The 20,447-nt window shown below is 52.1% G+C and overlaps 1 protein-coding gene and 1 long non-coding RNA gene across 2 annotated transcripts in view; one reads left to right on the forward strand and one right to left on the reverse strand.

Annotated features, from left to right (window-relative positions):
- SHH (sonic hedgehog signaling molecule) overlaps positions 1-14,264 on the reverse strand; it is a 32,678-nt gene extending 18,414 nt beyond the window's left edge. The window contains exons 1-2 of the mRNA XM_083467127.1: positions 13,473-14,264; positions 4,933-5,194 (exon numbers count right to left, since the gene is read on the reverse strand). Of these exons, the coding sequence (XP_083323253.1) occupies positions 4,933-5,194; positions 13,473-13,775 (565 nt within the window). The 5' untranslated portion in view covers positions 13,776-14,264. The remainder of the gene's footprint in view (positions 1-4,932; positions 5,195-13,472) is intronic.
- LOC310689587 lies at positions 10,797-16,564 on the forward strand. Its single transcript, XR_014517531.1, has 3 exons — positions 10,797-11,539; positions 14,938-15,587; positions 16,166-16,564. It is a non-coding gene; the product is annotated as an uncharacterized lncRNA (long non-coding RNA).
- Positions 16,565-20,447: the final 3,883 nt, after the last annotated feature.

The following is a 20,447-nucleotide window of genomic DNA, read 5'->3' on the forward strand; positions in this document are numbered from 1 at the left end:
TGGAAGCATAAATGCTTCCGAATAACAGTTACTGGAAACCACAGGAGGGGAGAGTGGCTCCTGCGCTCAGAAACTGTTTTTTCTTCTTATGTTCTTAAATCCAGGTGGATTCTGAAAGTTATGGATGAGTACCCCTGAGCATTCCCTGAGTAGGAAAGTTAACCCCTCCCTCCTGCCCCTTCCTCTTTGTTTAAGCTTTTTTCTTTTCTTTTTTTGGCGTGGCAGAAAAACAAGGAATATTTAGGCACATCCTCTGTCCGGGGAGGGCAACCAGTGACTCTCAAAATGTCATTGGACTACAATGGCCATCATCCCTGACCATTGGCCTGGCTGGCTGAAGCAGACAGAGCTGGACAACATCTAGAAGGCTGCAGTTTCCTCATCCCTGGCTTATGCACATATTCTTATGCATACATGAAAATACAAACATCTTCTTCCTGTAAACTAGCCTCGTAAGGCTCAGGTGCTTTGTTTTCACTGCTTAATTAAACAAGTTGATGCTGTTCAAGGCTTTTAAACGTTACCTCTCATAGCCTGAAGCCAAAGAAATGTGGTATATGCTGTCTGCACATGCCCTCGGACCCTCCGTTGATTGTTATTTAAACAGGGGCAGTGAATTTCCTACTCATTTCATGGTAGGGTGGGGGGGGGCAGAAATGGAACTCTGTGTGTGAGGGTGTGGAAGGGGAGAAGTGGGAGGGCTTATATTTAGGAATAGGAACTCTTTTCATTAGACATTAGAGCAGGCATCCCCAAACTCGGCCCTCCAGCTGTTTTGGAACTACAACTCCCATCACCCCTAGCTAACAGGACCTGTGGTCAGGGATGATGGGAATTGTAGTCCCAAAACAGCTGGAGGGACGAGTTTGGGGATGTCTGCATTAGAGGCTAGTTAGAAGAAACCCGAGCTGCTCCCATCCTCTTCTCAATGAAATCATCTCCATTGACTTAAATGGGTGGCTGCTCCCCGCCCTCCTCCCAAACACGGGCGCGCCGTTAACTCTTGTTTCTTATGTCAATCGATATATTTAGAGCAAGTTCATTATTTTTCTTTCGCGAATGCATGTTTCTTGGCACGTTTAAATTGATGGTGGGGTTTTTTGTTTTTGTTTTTTTGCCCCAGCTGAAAGCTGCCATTGAACTACTGTTTAAACTCCAGGCAACAAACAAACGAGAGGAGGTGGCAAAACAAGCGGCCTGACTCCTCCGAAATAATTCACCGTTAACTGTTTTGCTAAAAAGCGACAATTTATGCAGATAGCTTGAGGGGGAGGGGTCCGGCCACATGCGTGCATTTCTCCGCCGGACCAGCAGGTGGAGCTGCAAGCACGGGGGATTCCCAGTACAGCCAGGTGGATTGTAAGAACGAAGCTGAAGGGGTGTGTGGAGGGTGTGTGTGTGTGTGTGTGTGTGTGTGGCCCCTACACCCTGTAGGTTTGGGCTCATCTAAACGGTGGTCATTTGTGATCCAGATTAAAAGAATCTGCCTCATGTCAATGTGCCGATTTACAATCCGGATTTGAGAAAACAACTTTTTTCATCGGAACTAGGGTGGTTTTATTGCAGATGACAGAGAAGCAGGAACAAGAAGAATAATGAGGAAGAGGTTTACTAATTAACCTATTTTAGGATGAATATAGGGCGAGGCGTGGTGGGAAAGCATTTGAAATCCAGTCGACACAGGACTTGGCCTCTTCCAGCTCGTTGCGAAAGAAAACGGGGTCTTGGCACACCCTGTCTGTCAGAAAACAGCCCTGGCCCTATGTAAGAGCAATTGTGCCGGGTAAATTAGCTTGTGGGTCGCACTGCCTGTTGGAGAGTCAAACACTTGAGAATTCTTACTAGAATCTTTTTCTTCTTCCCAGAAGAGCCACAAAGGGGACGCCCCTCGCCCCCCAACCCATCCCCAAATCCCAGTGCCAAAGTTGCATTTGCTCTGGAGTATTTGGAAAACTTGGCTTGCCTACAAGACTGAAGGATGAGCAGCCATCGACTGAGCTGTCCCTGCCTGAGAGTTGTTTGCATTTGAAGCGACGGGGTGGGCTTGAGTTGGGGGTGCCAGCTGCTTACAATCCCAAGGAACTATCTAGGTCAGGCCTGAAAGGGCTGAGTCAGTTCTAAGACAGTCTGAAGGAGCTGGAATTGGATTGTCAAGCCTCTAATCTTACTACAGGTGCAGCAATGCACTACTACTCCAGTTTCATTTACTCTGGATAAATTGAGCGCTAGGCCAGCTCAACTCGCTGATGCTCACCAGGGAGTTAAAAGTGTGCTGTAAAGTAAAGGTAAAGGGACTCCTGACCATTAGGTCCAGTCGTGGACGACTCTGGGGTTGTGGCGCTCATCTCGCTTTATTGGCTGAGGGAGCCGGCTTACAGCTTCCGGGTCATGTGGCCAGCATGACTGAGCCGCTTCTGGCAAACCAGAGCAGCACACAGAAATGCCGTTTACCTTCCCGCTGGAGCAGTACCTATTTATCTACTTGCACTTTGACGTGCTTTCGAACTGCTAGGTTGGCAGGAGCAGGGACCGGACAACGGGAGCTCACCCTGTTGCAGGGATTCAAACCGCCGACCTTCTGATCGGCAAGTCCTAGGCTCTGTGGTTTAACCCACAGTGCCACCCGCGTCCCAGGGAGTTAAAAGTGTGCTGAGGAGTGAGTTAAACCGCATCAAGGGCAACCCATATTGTAGCCACACTGAGTTGGAAGCCTGCGCCCTTCGAAACCAGCCTCTCTCACTCGCTGCACCTAAATCCATCTTGCAACTTTGACTCGCAGCCTCAAGTGCATTTGCCAGTGATTCAGCAGAGAAGGAATCCTGACTGCTAGGGGCAAGACTGGCCTATGACCAGTGAGCTTTGACTCTTCCTCGGGATAGGGTAGGGTGCGTGGGATCTAATCTCCTTCCTTCTAGTGAGAACCCAGCTTCTCCCTGTCTAAACACAGTCCTGGAAAGTAAAATGCTGTTGCTTGCAAACAAGTCGAAATAAGGCTGCGCAGATTTTGTACTCGGGAGTTGGAAGTAGAAAAACAAAGGGCTTAACTGGCTTGGGGAGAGAGGTTTTCAACGAGCTCTCTGTATTCAGATTCCTAGACAGTTTTCCTTGGAAGTAAGTCTCACTGACTTAAATGGAGCGGGCTTCAAGTGGGCAGCAAGACTGCAGCCTTTAGATCTGGCAGGCAAGTCTGGGATAGCCTTTTCTCAGGTAGTTTCCAGAGGAGGGTGGGAGCCACATCTCAGTGGATGGAGTCTGGGGCAAGGTCTTCCCATGGCAATGAAGGACAGATCCGTCCCTTAGAGGTGGATTCTCCCTTACATTATGGGTTCAATGGATATTCAATGCAGACTTCACATTGGAGTTTTGTCCATTAGGGCAATTGGGGCCCTGCACCACCAAGCTTAGCCTTGATTCCTCCCGGCCCATCTGCTTGCCTTCTTACACCCAGCCCAGCAGGTGACACTGCCTGGACCTCAGCCTCAGCATTGGGCTTGTACAATTCAGCAGGGAGGACAGTGGAGACCAAAACCAGTCAGCTCTCCTTTCACTGACTCTGGCTCCCAACTTCGGTTGGGCTGCCTGCCTTCTGCCCTACCATTTCCACAGGACAACAGCTGCCACCACTTCTCCATAAGCCTGGTTGGGGAACCTGTGGGCCTCCAGCTGTTGCTGGACTACAACATCTCTAACCATTGGCTATCCTGGCTAGGCCTGGAGGGAACTGGGGTCCAGTGAGGTTTGGAGAGCCACAGATTCCCCAGTCCTGCCCTAAGCACCATTCGTCCTCCACACAAGGCACAATGAAGTCAAGTTGATGGACACCAGCAACCAAGGATTTGGCAGATTTGTGGAGAATGGGCCTGCCAGTGGTTTGGCAGACCGGCCATGATAGCTAAGCAGAAACCTCTCCAGTCTACCTGTGGATTGCTGACTCTGGGCTAGCTCAATACCTTCATGCCCACTTTGTGAGTTTCTCAGAGGCATTTGCCTTGCCACTATTGGCGACAGTAAGCTGGGTTAAGATACGTCTGTTGCGTTGCCCATGAAATCACACATCACAACAAAGCTCTTTGTCTTTTAAGGTGCTATAGCTCCACTGGTGCTTCTTAAATTATCTGCCCAATTGCCATGGGATTGTTCCACCTTCCACCTCTCCATTCCTTGCTTCTCTCCCTAGTACTGAGTAGGCAGTATTGGGAATACAGTACTAATCCTAAATAACTGTAGTTGTTGCAACTGTCCTATAGCAGGACTAATTGTTGGCTGTGAGATCCAGTGACCAGTCCTTTTCAATATTTCAACTAGCATGTCCCTGGCGCAAAGTGAAGTACTACTAATACTAGGATTTGCTTACTACTAGCAGCAACAGTTACAACAAGCTCTTTTGATCAAAGACCAATCCCTTCTGCCTGACCTATAAAGTACCTGCTCTGTTGTTTGGAATAAAGAAACAGATGTGAACTACTACTGTACTTACTACCTGCTTACTACTAGGAGTTGGATCTTAGCACTGCCCCTTCTCTTTCTGTACAGGCCAAGCTATGTGTGTGGTTGGCATCCCGTCTGTCTATAGAGAGACAATGGAGTGAGTTTGGGGAGGGGATTGAAGTCGAACCACTGCCTTAGCAGCACTGAAGTGAGGCGCAAGGCTGCGCAGTGTGTCTGGAGGTCCTGGGCTGCCCAGGCGACAAGCCTTGGACCTCGCTGATGCGCCCAAAGGAAAGCAGAACAAGACTTTTTTAACACCAGCTTGACTGCAGGAGTTACCGGAAGGAAGCGCACAAGGCGCTATCCAAATGTCTTAGGGACCAAGCTATGATTATTGTGAAATGCTGCTAAGAGGTTAATAACAGAGCAACATCTATATTTATTGGGAGGGTGTGTTAAGGGTCGGTTCCCGAGTCGAATGAGCCGCCCCCAGCCCCTTCTTACCGGCCTTGACCGAGCAGTGGATGTGCGCCTTGGACTCGTAGTACACCCAGTCGAAGCCGGCCTCGACGGCCAGGCGCGCCAGCATGCCATACTTGCTGCGGTCCCGATCCGAGGTGGTGATGTCCACGGCGCGGCCCTCGTAGTGCAGCGACTCCTCCGAGTGGTGGCCGTCCTCGTCCCAGCCCTCGGTCACGCGCAGCTTCACGCCAGGCCACTGGTTCATCACCGAGATCGCCAAGGCGTTCAGCTTATCCTTGCAGCGCTGCAGGGGGGGGTCGAGGGGGGGGGTCAAGCAGAGCACAGGAGTATCGCGAGGGGAGGAAAGGAAGGCCGGGCGCTCCCTGCTTCCCCACTCCCGCCATCCCAGGGTAGTAATAGCAGCAGCAGCAGCGACCCATCCACACCTCCCTTCCGCACGCAACTTTCTGGAGACGCGCGAAGGCTGCAAAGGGTTAAACAGCACTCCGTTACCCGAATCAAATCGCTTCCCTACTCCTCGCATCAGGAATGGGGAACCTGTGGGCCCCCCATGAGCTGCTGGGCCCCCTATTCCCCGCCACTGGCCATTCTGGCTGGGGGTGATGGGAGCTGGAGCCCTGCAACAACATGGTGGAGATTCTCCATCCTTCAACCCTAAACCAGATCGGTGCACTCATTGATATCGATCTGGTGCGCTTCTGTTAAGGCCATGATCCGGAAGGGATGTCAGCTAGGATAGCTCCTCTTCCTCTTGCACCCCTAAATGGGCTCCAATCCCTCCCCACCCCACAGCAGTCTCGCTGCTGTTGGGCGCTGGTGTGCTCTCCCACTCTGCGTGGACCCCGGATTTCCACGCAGAGTCAAGAGGAAGACTCAGACTGCAAAGGCATCCATGGTAACCATCCCAGCGGCTACCCGTGTCTCCCGGCCTGTGGCCCAACTGGCTAAGCCCACCCCCCTCCCACGCCAAGGATATCGACTCACGCACGCACATACACACACCTTTACTAGACCCATACCCACGTTGCTTATTTCTAGGGAGCGTTTGAGAGCAGAGCGAATCGAATATGAGAACATCCACGGATGTTTTGTGGGTGGTATCCTCCACTGACCGAAGCATTCCATCGCAAACATTTTTTTAGAAAATCTCTTCCGGAAGTGGAGGTAAGAAAGAACCGTGTTGATTTGGAAACCGGGAAGGGGGGATCGCGGTCTTAGGATCGCGGCCTTAAAGCTTCCCATCACCTCTCCGAAAACCAACAAGACTTATTTACTTCTTAAGCCATCTCCTCTGCCCACTCACTACGGAGGAAAAACCCGTGCGCACCCATGATTTCATCCTGAACGTTTCTGCCTGTTTAGGATACATCGCAAATCGGTTTTGCGAGCAAAGGCTCCAGTTGGGGCTGGCAAAGAAACAGGTGGGTAGAAAAGACGCGAGCAGGAACTACCCGGCAGAGACCCACGGCATGAAAAGGAGGCTGTGGATCACGTGGAAACTGCCTTGGGAATAAGTCCTTCAGTAGAACTTGCTCCTGTATAAACGTGGATAGGATCGAGCTGCACGAAACGTGTGTGTGTGTGTGAGAGAGAGTTGCGGTCTTAACCCTTAACCCATCACGGAGAACGTACGCATAGGCTCTAATCTCTGCCCCGAGGATCGCTCACAGGCACCCTACGCTGGAATCTCCCAAGAAGAATAATTTTGGATCCCATAATTGGAACGTGGTGATATAGGAAGCAGCTGACACTGAGGGTCCTTGTAGCTCCATACCGTCTACACTGACTGGCAGTGGCTCTCCCAGAATTTCAGCAGGAGGCTCTCCCAGCCCTCCCTGGAGATGCGCGGAATTGAGTATGGAAGCCCCGGCAACGCTTCCCACTCGCGTCCCCGGCCCTTCCAAGCGCCACGGGTGTTCGTTCCTTATGCTTTTAGTGTGTCGCGGGAGGGCAAGACCCCTTTCTCTACACTGGCAGCCGAGCGAAGTTTACCGGGGGACACAATTGCCTTCTGTACCTCCCCGCATCACATGGTCTCGTGTGTTCGATCCAACGGGATCCAGCTGCTGTAAGGTCAAGAAACTCACGCGCGGACCCGCACGTTTAAAAATGTGCCTTTTAGATAGGAGTCCCAGGACTGAAACAACGAACCTTGGACAACAAGCAGGTGCACCCCAGGGAGAAAGAGGTGGGAGCAGAGCTTGGCTTAAGCTATGCCCCACTGGAAAACGCACCCACAAGGCCAGCCTTATCAACAGTCCCGGTTATCTGATAACCCAGGAGGACACCTCTAAATGCGTGTACTCCGAAACCAGTTAGCTTCGCCTTCTTGGAACCTATTTGCGAGTAAAGTTGTGATCCTTACACGGGAGTAAGCCTTGCTGGACACAATAGGACATACTTCTGAGTAGACATGCCTACTAGGGTCCTGCCCTTTGTACGCTTAAAACAGCAGCTGCTGGAATCCTCCCAGGTGTCCATGGGACTGGCCATCCCATATCCTAATATTTTTACTCCCAAGCAGAACTGAGGTTAAGATCAGGGTGCTAAGTGGCGAAAGTCCCGTTTATTTCAGTGGGGTTGGCTTTTGAAGCAAACTGACGGAAGGCTAACTTTCTATAAAGTTAAGCTTTCCGATATATCAAAAGCATTGATTCCAAGGTTCAGTCAGAAGCGCACAAATGGCCAATGGGACCTACCCCTTGCTACGCAGGATTGAGGACTCAGCCCCACATTTTCTGCTCTTGGATCTACTCTGCCTACCACCTTATTCAGAATAAAGTTGCAACCGTAAAGCCTTTGCTAGACTGTGCCACTTCAAGCTGAAGTTCTGTGCAGGTCTGACGGCTTCTTTCTCCAGACAAACCAAAACCTCTCTGTGCACTCAAAAAAAATAAGACCAGGCCAAACCCATCTTCTTCCTGAAATGCTGTTTCTTATCTGCATGAAGATTATTTCCCTTTTCTGTGGAGGAAATTCAGACATGCAACCCCCCCCCCTGTAGCCTGAGATTATAAAATCCAAGAGCCGCTGCGCCACTGGATTCTGCTCAGGGTCTATACTGGCCTCCTAACCTAATACAACTGGCAAGTGTCAAGACTGCCGTTTCCTTCCTGCATCTTGCTCAGCAGATATTGCTGAATGTGCTCTCTGGGGCCCTGTGGGTGCTTTTCGGCTGCTTTTAGGGATGGAGAGAGACAGAGAGCCGTAGGTCGTCAGGAGAGCACCTGCTTTGAATGAAGAAGGTCCCAGGTTCTGACTGTCCCCAGGTGGGAGGGACTCTTGGCCGAGGTCTTTCTGCGTCATCTACAGCCCTACAACCCCTCAGTTGACTCTCTGCAGTCGGCAGCCGGGGAATCTCCTTGCGCTCGCTTTCCCCGACCTCACTATAGCTATCGAAGCCCCAAGAAGCTTTGCCTCAGGCCTGGGTTGGCCAGGGGAGGAGAGATTGCTTGAAGGACAGAGAAAAGTCCAAAGACACATACCAAAACACAGGCCATTCTTTCGATTATATTTTTCCTTTCCCCCCCTCCAGACATGGAAAATGTATAATCTGCCCCCAATTAAATAACAACAATCCGGGCAACCCGCTTTTCTCTGCATTCCGAATTTTAAAAAGACTTTGCCTTTCTTCGGGGAAAAGCGCCTCCCCCCTACATTGGAGAGAGCGTCCACCAAGTAGCAAACTTTGCAATAAGTAGCAAAGGACATGAGTGTCCCTTTCAGGTCCTTCAGAAAGGAGGGAGGTGGGGTGTTGTTGGTTTGTTTTTTGGAGGGGGGCGTTTCTGCTGCTCAGAAGGAGCTTCTCCCGCGTCTGTTCCAGCCTTTCCAAGAGAGAGAGCAGCCAGCCGAGGCCTAGGTTTTCGCTTCCTACGAGCAAAACGCCACCGTTTAGCATTGCCGGGAAGGGCTTTGTATTAACAGTGACATCATCACCGCGTTATCATAATTGTGGAAGGAGAGGCGAGAAGCTGATCACGCAATGACTAGAAAGTGCCCAGACTTGGCGCAAACTCCTTGCGCAGCGTGGCCCGGGTCGTGGCGCATTCCGCCTCTTTCCTTTTTCCCTTTGCACCGCGGAAGAAAGAAAGAAAGACAGAAAGGGGAGGTGGGGACCTGAAACTGTCTAGGCTGAAGGGGGGGGGGCCGGGGGGCGTAAGGAAAATCTTGCACCCTCCGAGCCCAGACACCTGAACTTCCAGGGCAGATTCCATTCTCAACGGGAGGCCTTGGAGGGACGGGGCGCGCGGTGGCCGGCAGGGAGGAAAGGGCAGCTTCGGGGATTCTCTGGCAGCTCCGAGCAGCCTCTTTGCCAAGCGCAGAGAGGAGGGGGAGGGAAAGACCGGCTGAGCCGGGATTGTCAGAGTCAAAAGCCGTGAAGCCTCAGCTATTTATTAATTCATCGGGTCGTGTGCCGCCGATCAAGCCCCGCTCTGCTCAGCCACCGTGAAGCGCAGCAGGACCGCGTCGGTGGGCGCCGTGTGCGTCTGCGCGCGCACGCCAAAGGGGCCTGGCCGAGGGGCTCAACAAGCCGCCCGCCGCCTCCCTCTTTCCCCCCAGCCAGCCGACCCACACTTCGAACAGGCACCTGTCGGGCCCGCCGCAGCGCGATCCTGTGCCTGCCTATCCCCAAGCCAGGCAGCGATCGTTTTACCCGAGAGTAAGCCCCGCTGGCGGTGGCTTCTGAGTAGGCAGGTAGGCATAGGATCGCGCTCCTATGCACCATCAATACCTTCATAGCGAGGCTGCGGGGAGCCGTCCTCGCCCCACTCTGTGTGAGATTTACTGTCGAGTAAACAAAGTCCCGGGCTGCGAAAATCTGCAACCCTTGGGAGTAAAGCTGCAATCCTATATATCGCTGCTCAGAAGTAAACCCCACTGAGCTCAGTAGGATTTGCCGTACTCCCGGTAAACAGCAGCCCCCGTCCCCTTGAACTCGGTGGCACTGACTTCCAAGTAAATATTCATAGGATCGGGCTGCGAGAACGACCTTCCAGACTAGGTCTGCGTGCCTCTCTTTGGCTCCTGGGAGCTCAGAGTTCCCGGGAGCTATGAAGGGGGCGGCGGTTCCTTAACGGCTCCCCTGGGGTTTATTATTATTATTTCAGACGAATTCCAACTTTATCATAAAAGAGCTGGCACCCTTATCTTGCCTGCAGATCCAGCCAATGGCTGGCCGCGTGTGTGTGTGTAGGGCTGGGTGTGGGAGGCGGGGTGGGGAGAACCCTTCAACCAAGAGCTTCTGTCACCTGTAAACTTAGGAATCACCCGCCAGCTCCGAGCTCTCTCTGTTTGCGCTCTTCTCCCCCTCCCCACTCCCGGAGTTAATATTAACCAGCGGCTAATGCATTCAAGCAACTGCTCTGAAAGTTTAACAATTCCGTCCAGGGCGTCAGATCTCTCTCTCTCTCTCTCTCTCTCTCTCTCTCTCTCTCTCTCCTCTCCGCCCCGCGCCTCCCCCCCCTTTCTCCCCCCCCCCCAAGGTTGAAAGGAGCAGGCAAATGCTCGGCTGAATCTCGGCTGCTCTGGGACGAAGCAGGAGGCAAGACGTGGGGGAACAGATCTGATGAGGTGACCCACCAGACTGGGATCAATTCATACTGACATTCTGCATCTCAAAGGCACATCCCGCCCCACGCTTTCTACCCCTCCCTCCCCACAACCTGCAGCGCCGCATCCACACTTGGGGTTGCAGCAGATTCGCTTCCGCGGATGCCCTCGAGGCGGCCTTTGCGCTCCGCCTCGACGGACTTGGCCACCGAGGTCTGCTTATCCGGCCCACCCAAACGGGGATCCCACTCTCCTGCTTGGTTCTTGCTCTCTTTTTAACCCGCCCACCCCCCAAAAGTCTCACCCCCACCCTCGAAATCCCCACCCAGCGTCCTTCCAAGTCCATTGGACGAGTGGCATCGCTGAGGCGCCTGGCGGGCGCAGCTCTCCTCACCTTGCCCTTCCTCCCATTGCGCACACACTCCGCACCTCGCATTCCCAGGTGCCCCCTTTGTATACAAGGGAATCAGAGGCACTGCGAAGCGTGTGTGTGTGATGTTGTTTTTCTGTTTCCTTCGTCTGAGGGAAGTTGACAGAAGGTCAGAAGTTCAAACGCTGCTAGCTAATGCAGCAAAGGAGGCCAGCCGAGTAGAAGGAAGGGAAGCTTTGCTCTGCGCTCTGCGCTCAGAGAGAGACCCCAAGGCGCTTGGGAAGAAGGCTGCGGGGCTGGAAGGGGGGGGGTCGTGTGTAGAGAAGCAACCTAGAGCCGAGCAACAGAGGCCGGCATCTCCTCCTTGCTGCGCCCCCCCCCCCCAATTGCTCATATGCATCTATGCCCTGTTCCCAAGCTCGTCCCATGCTCTCTTGAGAAGGAAGGAACTTGCTTGCGATTGCTTTTCTGATTGACTTCGCCTAAGAAGATCTAGACATAACATGTTAGGCTCGTGCTGTGGGGATGCGCGCACAGAGGGAGAGAGGGGGAAGGCGGGAGGGGGGGGGCGTCTGTTCCTGGAGCTTCCGCGCCACACAGCAAGTCAGCAGCACCAGAAGACGGCAGCAGCAGCAGCAGCAGCCGCCTCGGCCGCCTTTCAAAAGGATACAAACTGAAATTCTAGCCGTTGCGATCGATACAAGAGGAGTAAGTGGAGCTGAAAATGCGAGATGGGCTGGACTGGCCGCCGCACAGCTACCCCCCAGTTCTTGCATCTTGGCAGATGAGGAAAGTGTGCGCGTATGGGGAGGTGGAGGCGGGGGTGGGGTGGGAGATGATGGAAGGAGACTGGGAACTGGAGCAGAGGAGGAGGTCGCCCACAATGGCACCCCTCTTCCTCGCCGCTGGCCTTGCCCTCTCCATTTGCGCTTCGCCTTCGTTCTCTCTCGCCTTGCAGGAGGCGGGATCGGGCGCTGAACTCTCCCCAAGCCCCGCGCGCTGGCCTGTCCCTGGTTAAGGGAGGCTCGCGCGCCTCGGCGCGGCGCGCGCGTCAGCACCCTCCTAAGGTGCAGCCAGATTTAAGGTGGTCGGCTGGAGATCGCGGCGGCAGCCGCCGCTCTTCCATTTAGCCCGGATAAATCTCCTAAACGTGCGGAAAATCAGGCCGCGGGAGAAGAATGGGGAGGAGGAAGAGGAGGTGGGGAAGAGGAGCGGAGAGGGCAGAGTTTAGGAAATCCCCCCCACCTCCTCGTGGAGACTCCAGCTGAGCTCTTATTATAGAAACGAAGGTGGGGCTTAAATATATTAATAGCGACTGAGGTGCGGGGAGGAGGGGGGCTACGACTGTTGACCTATATTTGGAAGGAAACCCATTTCTAGGTACTGGATGACATTGCAGGTAGTTGGAAGAACTCCGAAACTAGGAGGCTGGTGCGCGGGGGCGGGGGGGGGGGTTAGAGTTTATGGCAAATAGCACCACCACCCCTGAGCAAAGAGCAATCATTAGCTATGATTCAGGATGATCAGAAGAATTCTTCACCTAGTAAAAGGTTGGTGGTTAATGGATAATAGTTCCAGGATCCAATTTTTAGCCCATATCCAATATTTATGGAATCGGGTGCGTTCAGAATATGTATATATACGTATCTATATATGCATGTAGATAGATAGATAGATAGATAGATAGATAGATAGATAGATAGATAGATAGATGCACCAACCATACATAGGATATTCACCCTTTCTCTCAAACAAGTGATGCAATGCTGTTTAAGTTACTTGTCCCTCCCCCTCTTGCGGTGGGGGCGGGGACGGGGAAGGAATATAGCTCTGGTGGTGAGCATCCTTAAAGGAAAATCGATAGATTAACGCTCTGTTTGGCACAGTTGCAAAAGATGGTTTTGCAGCACGGCGATAAGTCGAACGCGCATAATAACGGTGATCACGCTGTTATTATTATTATTAATATTAATTATTATTACTATGATTGCCACTGAACTTCAAGCTAGCCTTTCGGAAGTGAAAGATCCCGACCTTACTAGCAGAAGCTTGCAAGGTGCAATTAGGGAAAGGTGGTTAATTTAAACTGTATGTATCTAAATTTAAAAAATAAAAATAAAATATATGCCCAAGGGAAAGAAGGGGTTTGGCACAGTCGATATGCACTTAGGGGCCCCATTAGCGCCACCCTATTCGTTAGATCCAAGTAGGTCCCTTGGGGGGTGGGGAGGGGGCAGGATGCACTCAGAACCAGCTAACCAACCAACTCCCAGGGAAGGGCATAGCGTGGTTCTCCCTGCAACTATCACACCATTCACACGCGCGCGCTCCCCCTCTCTCCAGCCTCCCTGGTCACAGCCCAGGAGAAGGAATAAATGCACACAGATAGGCAGACAGGTAGAGGCGCCCACCCGCCCACCTTTCTCTTGCAAACTTATGGAGACCCATTGAGAAAACAGAGCTAAGGACGAGGAAAGGGGAGGTTGGGAGGAAGATGCCGGGATGCCTTGAAGGAGAGGACGCTTAAACTCAGGGGGTCCCCCCTCCCCACCTCTCCCCGCCCCGCCTCGCATACACGCACACACAAAGCGCGAACGTCTGAACGAGAAGAAGCGGAAGGGTGTATCGTTTTTTTCCTGACCTGTGTCATCAGCCTGTCGGCTCCCGTGTTCTCTTCATCCTTAAAAATAATGTCAGGGTTGTAATTGGGGGTGAGCTCTTTAAAGCGCTCCGAGTTGCGGCTGATCTTGCCTTCGTACCTTCCACTGGCGCCCAGCGTCTTCTCTGCCACGTTGGGAATGAACTGCTTGTAGGCTAAAGGGGTCAGCTTCTTCGGGTGCCGCCTCTTGCCGAAGCCCCTGCCCGGTCCACAAGCCAGCCCGCAGGAGAGCAGCAGAGCGCCCACGAAGACCAGCAGGAGACCAATTCTCCGCAAGAGCAGCATTCCGTCCGTGGAGGAAACGGCCACTTTCCACGCGCGCGCACGCACGCACACACACACGCGCGCACACGGCTCCCTGCCTGGCTGCTGGGTGTGTGTGTGTGTGTGTGTGTGTGTGTGTGTCTCCTCTCTGCCTCTTTCGGTCTGTCTATCTGTCTCTCTCCCTCTCCCTCTCTCTCTCTCTGGAGATCTGCGGTTCTTTCAGAGCCTGCTATCGCCTTTTCGCTGCCTGCTCCTTCGGATAGTCTCCCCCGATCCCTAGCCAGACAGGTGCTGTAATGGCAGCTTCGAGGAGGTCGCTTGTGATAACGGAACTCATCGGAGTTGGGATCGTGGCACCGGGAGGCAGAGACCCCCCCAAAAAACGTTCAGGAAAGCAAGAATGAAGGCGGAAGGAAGGGGGAGGGAAAAAAAGGTCTGGATTCTAATGGGAGCTCAGCTACAAACGCTTGTGAGTGGAGCCTGCCTTTAGTTCTATATTATAGCTGCCAGGGCTGAGTTCTGATTGGCCGAGGCGGGAGAAGCTCGCCTTCTGATGTATTAACCCTGAAGAAGGCAAAAAAAAAAAAAACCATCAACAACAAAAAAAATCTTGGAACATCTCTCGTTCTCTCGCTCTTCTCCTTGTACCTGAAGGGCTTGGAAATGAAAGGGGGTGGAGACTGAGCTTTCTTGGGATAACATCAATTACATCTTTTCTTTTCTTTTCTTTTTTCTTCTTCCACTCCTCTTAAACTTTTTTCTTTTTTTTTTGGCAGAGTGGTAAATTTTTGTTAGGAAGAGTAACAGATGCTGGTGTGGAATATGTGGAGCGGAGTGGAAGCGAGACACCTTGCTATCTGCCCATCTAGATAGAAACACAATGGAAAGGACCTTTTGAAATCGCGGGGGGGGGAGGCGGGGGAAAGAGAACTTAAGGGGGCAACTTCTCAAGAAAGTTAGACTTAGCACCTCCGCCACCTTGGCCTCGAAGACAAGGAAGGGGGGGTATTTTTTAAAGGATTTATTTTTACATAATAAGGTTGACCAAAGCTGCTTATGTTGAAATAACTTTGCGGATGAGGTTATGATATATGCAAATAATATAAAATACGGATTGGGGGGGCGGAATCCGAAAGTTTTGAAAATAAGTTTTTGCTTTATCCAAGTTTATTTCTTCCCCCAGTTGCCGTGGGACTCCTCACGCGTCATCAAGTGAACGGCGCGGATGAGGCTAAGTTTAATGTGAAATTAATGGTTGTCTCCCGCTGGCTGGCAACGGTCGCCTTTATCCCGGGCTGCAGAAAGCTCCTGGTCGGACAAAGGTGTTGAGAGACGAGCAAAATCGTGGAGAGATGGGCCTGGAGATAAGAGCAGCTTCAACGGCCTTTGCCGAGTCCCAACCAGGAGCAAACAGGTTGGTCGTGCCTGTTGTTCGCTTTGGAGGTTTCCAAAGAAAGCATCCCACAGGAATTCAACAACGTCAACTCACTGAAATAAATAAGGACATTCCCCCCCCCCCTGAGGAGGGGGGTATAAAAAAAGTTACCACCTATTTATCAAGCTACCCACTACGATCTACAGAACGTCTCCAGACTTTTCACAAGACTCTCGTTACTTGCAAGCCTTGCTTGGGAAAAAGTGAATTATCATAAAATCTCAGACAGACCCCCAAGTTTCGAAAGAAGTGGGTCATTCTGCAAAATTATAACCATCTGCAGCAAGCATACGTTTCCCCCTACCTACTCTGGAGTAGTCCCATTGGTGTAACAAGATTGTGTATATTTTAAAGCACAGGTGCCTACAGGAATTGCCACGTTGAGCCCCAAGTCCCAGGTTGGTTTTGAACTTCGTTTACCCGTGAGAAACGTCATGTCGACTTTTACTTGCAAGTAAAGTTGCTCTGGGGCGGAGCCCCGATCCTTCCCGTACTTCCTTAGAAAGTAAACTCGGCGGGAATCAAGGGCCTTACTCCTAAGTAAACCAAACGTATTTACTGGAGTCCGGAGCCCCAGAGTGTAATGACTCTCCTTTATCATTTTACTGCATCAGCTTAACCAGTTTGGGGACCGGCGCTTTCCAGGGCGAACGCTGGGTTGCCAATCGAACCTGTTGCAGCCAGATGCATCACGCTCACCCGAAAATTCAAAAATAGAAGTCAGACACAACCCCCCCCCCCCGCCTTTACATTAATTTATTTTAATGCGTCATCATTGATTTTCTGTCAACAACCACCCAACTCTCGACGTCTTGTTGTGGTTCCTAGCTAGAATGGACAGCCTTTAAAAGTTTGTGACGTCCCGTCTAACTTTTCAAAGAGAAACACGAGGGCTGGAAACTGGCTTGACATTTTTTTTTAAATTTTTTTTATAATAATCACACGTCTTATATATGCTCCCTGTGTGTGAAAACAGATCCGAAGCATCTCCGTCTACAGAACCTTATTAGACAAGAAAGACGGGTATGGTCTTTTGATGTGGCTTTTCTTGGAGCTCGTCGATGAAACGGGGCCAGGAGTCAGAAGGAGCAGCTACTCCTGACTGGCGAGGAGGATCAGGGCTATTGCAAAACTTGGATCGCTCCCCCCTCCCGCCCTCTACCCCGCCCTCCTCTTCAACGTACAACCGGGCTCGAGCCATAGGTCTGGGGGCGCGGGAAGGTGCGGAGGTTGCGCGCCCAGCCAAGCGCGTCTCCTGCAGGAACAAGGAAGCGGGCCCCCATCCCGACCTCGCTCCCCCCCCCCACCCCGCGGTCGCCTCCTTTTCATTATCAGCTCGCCATATGTACAAACCAGTGACCCAAAGATCACTGCAGGAGAGGAAACGCGCCAAGGAGGAATTAATTACTACGCGCGAGTAATAAAAAGTGGGTGGGGGCGGGGGGAGGGAAGGAGGAAGAAAAGTTGTAACGAGGTAGGAAGTTCAGATCAGCTCCGCTATCAAAGGGGAGATGAAAGAAAACAGAGCTGCTCTTCGCTAGGGCTGGGTCTAGTCAGCTTCACCTAAGCTCTGGGGCTGCAGCTGTTCCACTCTCCTTCTCTCCCCCCCCCCCCTTTCTTAGAAATGATGCAAAGGAAGGTGGAAGAGAGAAGCGCAGACGGAGCCCCAAGGTGTCCTTTATTTCAGGACTTTCTCCGGAAAGGGGACATTCCGTAAACACACAAAGAGGGGTGCGTGCCCAGCCATTCTTGAGAGCCACCCAACGAAGGAGCGATTGTGCGTAAATGTCACTTTTTAAAACTGCTTCTATACGGGAACTTTATAGGCAGCGTGCTACTTGAATAAAACTTCCCCATATACCTCCTTCATGTTGTCCTACCTAGGAGCGGTGGCGTGAAGAAAGCTTTTCCTTTTTCGGGGGGGGGGGGCATCGCAGAAGCGAGGCGTGAAAGTTGAGTTCTGGCCTACACTGCAATGCTGTTGGCTTCAGTGACTCCAATATTCCTTGCAGGCTTCTGAAAGATAAACATCTCAAGTCGAGCGCGGGGGGGGGGAGAGATATTTGGAGTTTTTGAATATTCAGCCTGATTTATGTCTTTGTTCAAGACCATTTCTGTACAGCTTTATGGTACAAGAAAATCCTCTGATAGGTGTACAACGACAAAAAAACCTGGAAAATTACCAATATGCAGCAAAACAATCAGAAGAGCAGTAAAAAGGAGGCAAAATGTACAAAAATGACAGGGTGCAGCTGAATGATCAGGGAAGGCCTGGCGGTGGTGGTGGGATTTGCCTTCAAAGGACACCTGAAGCAGGTAATTGCGGATGTTTCCCATAGGGTAGGGAAAAACGTCTGTGCATATGTAATACCCACAGCCATACACACAGCGTGTGCGCCTGCCTGTGTCCAAGCAACTCTAACCAATAGATCCTGGGCCTAGGCCTAGATGAACTCTGTGTGAGGATTAATCTCTTAGCCTCTTGAATTAAAAAGAAAGAAAATCAATGGGAAACTAGTTGCCTTTGAGATCTGAAACTCACGCTATGGTTGGCTCTGTCTTCTGAAAGAGCCCAAGAAAGCTGCCCTCATATCTGTCGAATGAGATGAAAAATATACCATATAGACCTAGTTGTTCAGATGAACGACTCCCCACTCCATGACCCAGGATGAGGGACACGTGTCACCACTTAACCTTTCATTGATGTATATTCATATATGTTTATGTATATAGCGAGATAGATAGCGAGATAGATATTTATGTATATAGAGAAGCAGTTAAAGAGATAGAGGTTTTGACACCACTTTCTTTGGTCTCGGCGTCTTGAAGGCAGGAAAATCCCCCGTCCCTCACAAGGAGGACTGCCCCTCTCTCTTTATGGGGTCCTCCATACCTGAGTTCTCCCCCCCAACCAAGCAAAGAATATGACCCTCCCTTCCTTTCCCTGCCCACCTGTCTGTTCAGGCTACACATAGTTCTGGACTTGAACCCTTATTAAATTCCCTACTTGTCAGATTTTTAAATGGAATAATAATGGTTGCTAGCAGCTCAGTAGCTGTTGCTAACCTGCACTTTCAAAATGTGAATAACAACAAATAGTTATTCCATTAAGGACAGTCAAGATGAAGAAAGGGGGTGGGGGTAGGAGTGGGTGAGCTAGGCGGACCAGTGGTCTCACCCGGTATAAGGCCGACTCCTGTGCTTCTTCACTATGCATATAACCCTGTCCCTCTGAATTTGTATTAGAGACTCATAAAAGTCCACCAGGCTCGCTCTCTTCTCATGCCTTTCCTCTCTGGCATCTGGCTTGCCTGCAGAAGGCCCCGGGTTCAAGGCCTGACACTTCGAGGTAGGGCTGAGAGAAACCGCTGCCTCAAACCCTGGAGAGCCACTGCCTGTCCGTGTGGGCAATACTGAGCTAAATGGACAAATGGTCAGTATACAGCTGCTTCCTCTTTTCCACAGGCAGGCGAGAGCTCTTCTCTTTATTACACCACGCACGACCTACCGCAACCTTCCTCCCAGCCCATGGCAGTAGCACCGAACGTCTCCTTGCCTGTGAAATTTCTAGCATCCCGTAATAGCGGCGCAGATCCTAGCTAGCAAATCTGGAACCTCCTTGTCCCGGTATCCACATCCCCGAGGCTTCTGAAAACCCCTCCGCCCAGACATTTGCATTTATGTTCCCCCGACCTTCCCTTTTATTGCAAGGCGCTTTTGCGCTGAATAAAAACGAGTTCTCTCAGAAGTGAGTTGCACTGATTTAAAGTTGCACAGACACCCCAATGTCGTGGTGGGGAACGCAGCATTTTAACCATTTGAGCTTTAAAGGGTCTTTCCGTCTCTCTTCTCTGGTGCTAAGGCTGTTTATCTGGCCTCCCCTTTGTCCGCAGGTAGGGGCGTGCCCTCATTACAAAGGAAAGTTACTGGTCCTCAGTGTTTCTCCCAGCCAGCCACGCACTCCGCATCTCTACCTTCCTTCCTCTTTCAGAATCCTCCCCACTATCCCCAGCATCGCTTTCATTTCCACTGCTGAATTTCCACCTTGGTGGGGAAACGGCCAAGCTTGGAGTCGCTTCGGGTTCTTCTCTCCTCTATTAAGTCGAGGAAGTTGGGGGGGGGGGAAATCTCCCAACTCCCAGCACTCCGACCCCTCTCTTTCTCCCAGGTCCCTGCCTGCCAGTTCCTTCCCGAAACGGTAGGAGGTTCCCTGGCCACGGCGCGCCTTTTATTTGGAGCAGCCGTAGCAGGATGGCGCGGGGCGCGGGGGCTAGTCTGGTGACCTGCGAAGTTTCTCCCGGGGCCTGGGCAGAGCATACTCGTCCCGGGAAGTCCCCTCGTCCCTCCCATGCCAGGGTCTCTCCTTGGCAATCAGGCCGGGGAGTTTACAGCAGCGCCCTCCGAGAGGTTCCGCTTCCAAAAGCGTGCGCTCTTAAGCGCCCTTATGGCGCACAGCGGCGCTGCCAGGCTACCCTTTCCAAGCTATGGGGAAATCCGCCGGGAAGTGCCTTAGCTCAGTGGCACAGCTCCTGCCTTGCGAGCAGAAGGGAATCATCATCATCATCATCATCATCATCTCCAGGGCGGCTTGGAAATGATTCCTGCCTGAAACCCTGGAGAGCCGCCGCCAGTCCGTGTAGACATTCCCAAGCCCGATCGATGGCCCAATGGACAAGCAGATGCGCGTGCTTTGGGGAATGCGCAGAGTGCCTTTCCTTCCCTATTCAATTTGCTTTGCTGCACCCAAGCCATCAGGAATCAAATGGCTCCGGCACAGAAGGGTCCTTTTCTAGGCAACGGGGCGCTTTGTGGGCTTGTCTGTCTCAGGGACCCGTACCACCTGACTGGCTTTGGGGCCTCTTCGTTGCACCTTGACTGGGTAGCATTTCCTCAGGCAGCACGACATCCTGGGCCGGACGGCCATACGAACAGAAAGCAAAAGATTCCCTCTCCGTTGCGCGCAGCCGGGTCCTTTCTACGCTCGGGGCGAGGAGAGTGGCACCTTGGCCATCCTCCCGCGCGAGGTCCGCCTTTCCCTCCTCTTGGTGCGCAAGGAGATTCCCTCTCCAGCGAGCACAGCGCGCAGGGCCCGCCTCGTCCTCCTTTGGGGGTGCGCGAAGGATGCGCGTCCTCGTCCTCTCTGGTAGGGCTGTCGGGAAGGGCTTTGCTGGATCGCAGTCATGGTCAGCAGGATCAGAAGCGAGAGAACTCAGAGTTTTAAGAAGCACTGGAATGTGGACAGGTATAGTGCCTGCCTT

This window comes from Podarcis liolepis, assembly GCF_965112155.1.
Source record: "Podarcis liolepis genome assembly, chromosome: 12".
Taxonomy (NCBI): Eukaryota; Metazoa; Chordata; class Lepidosauria; order Squamata; family Lacertidae; genus Podarcis; species Podarcis liolepis.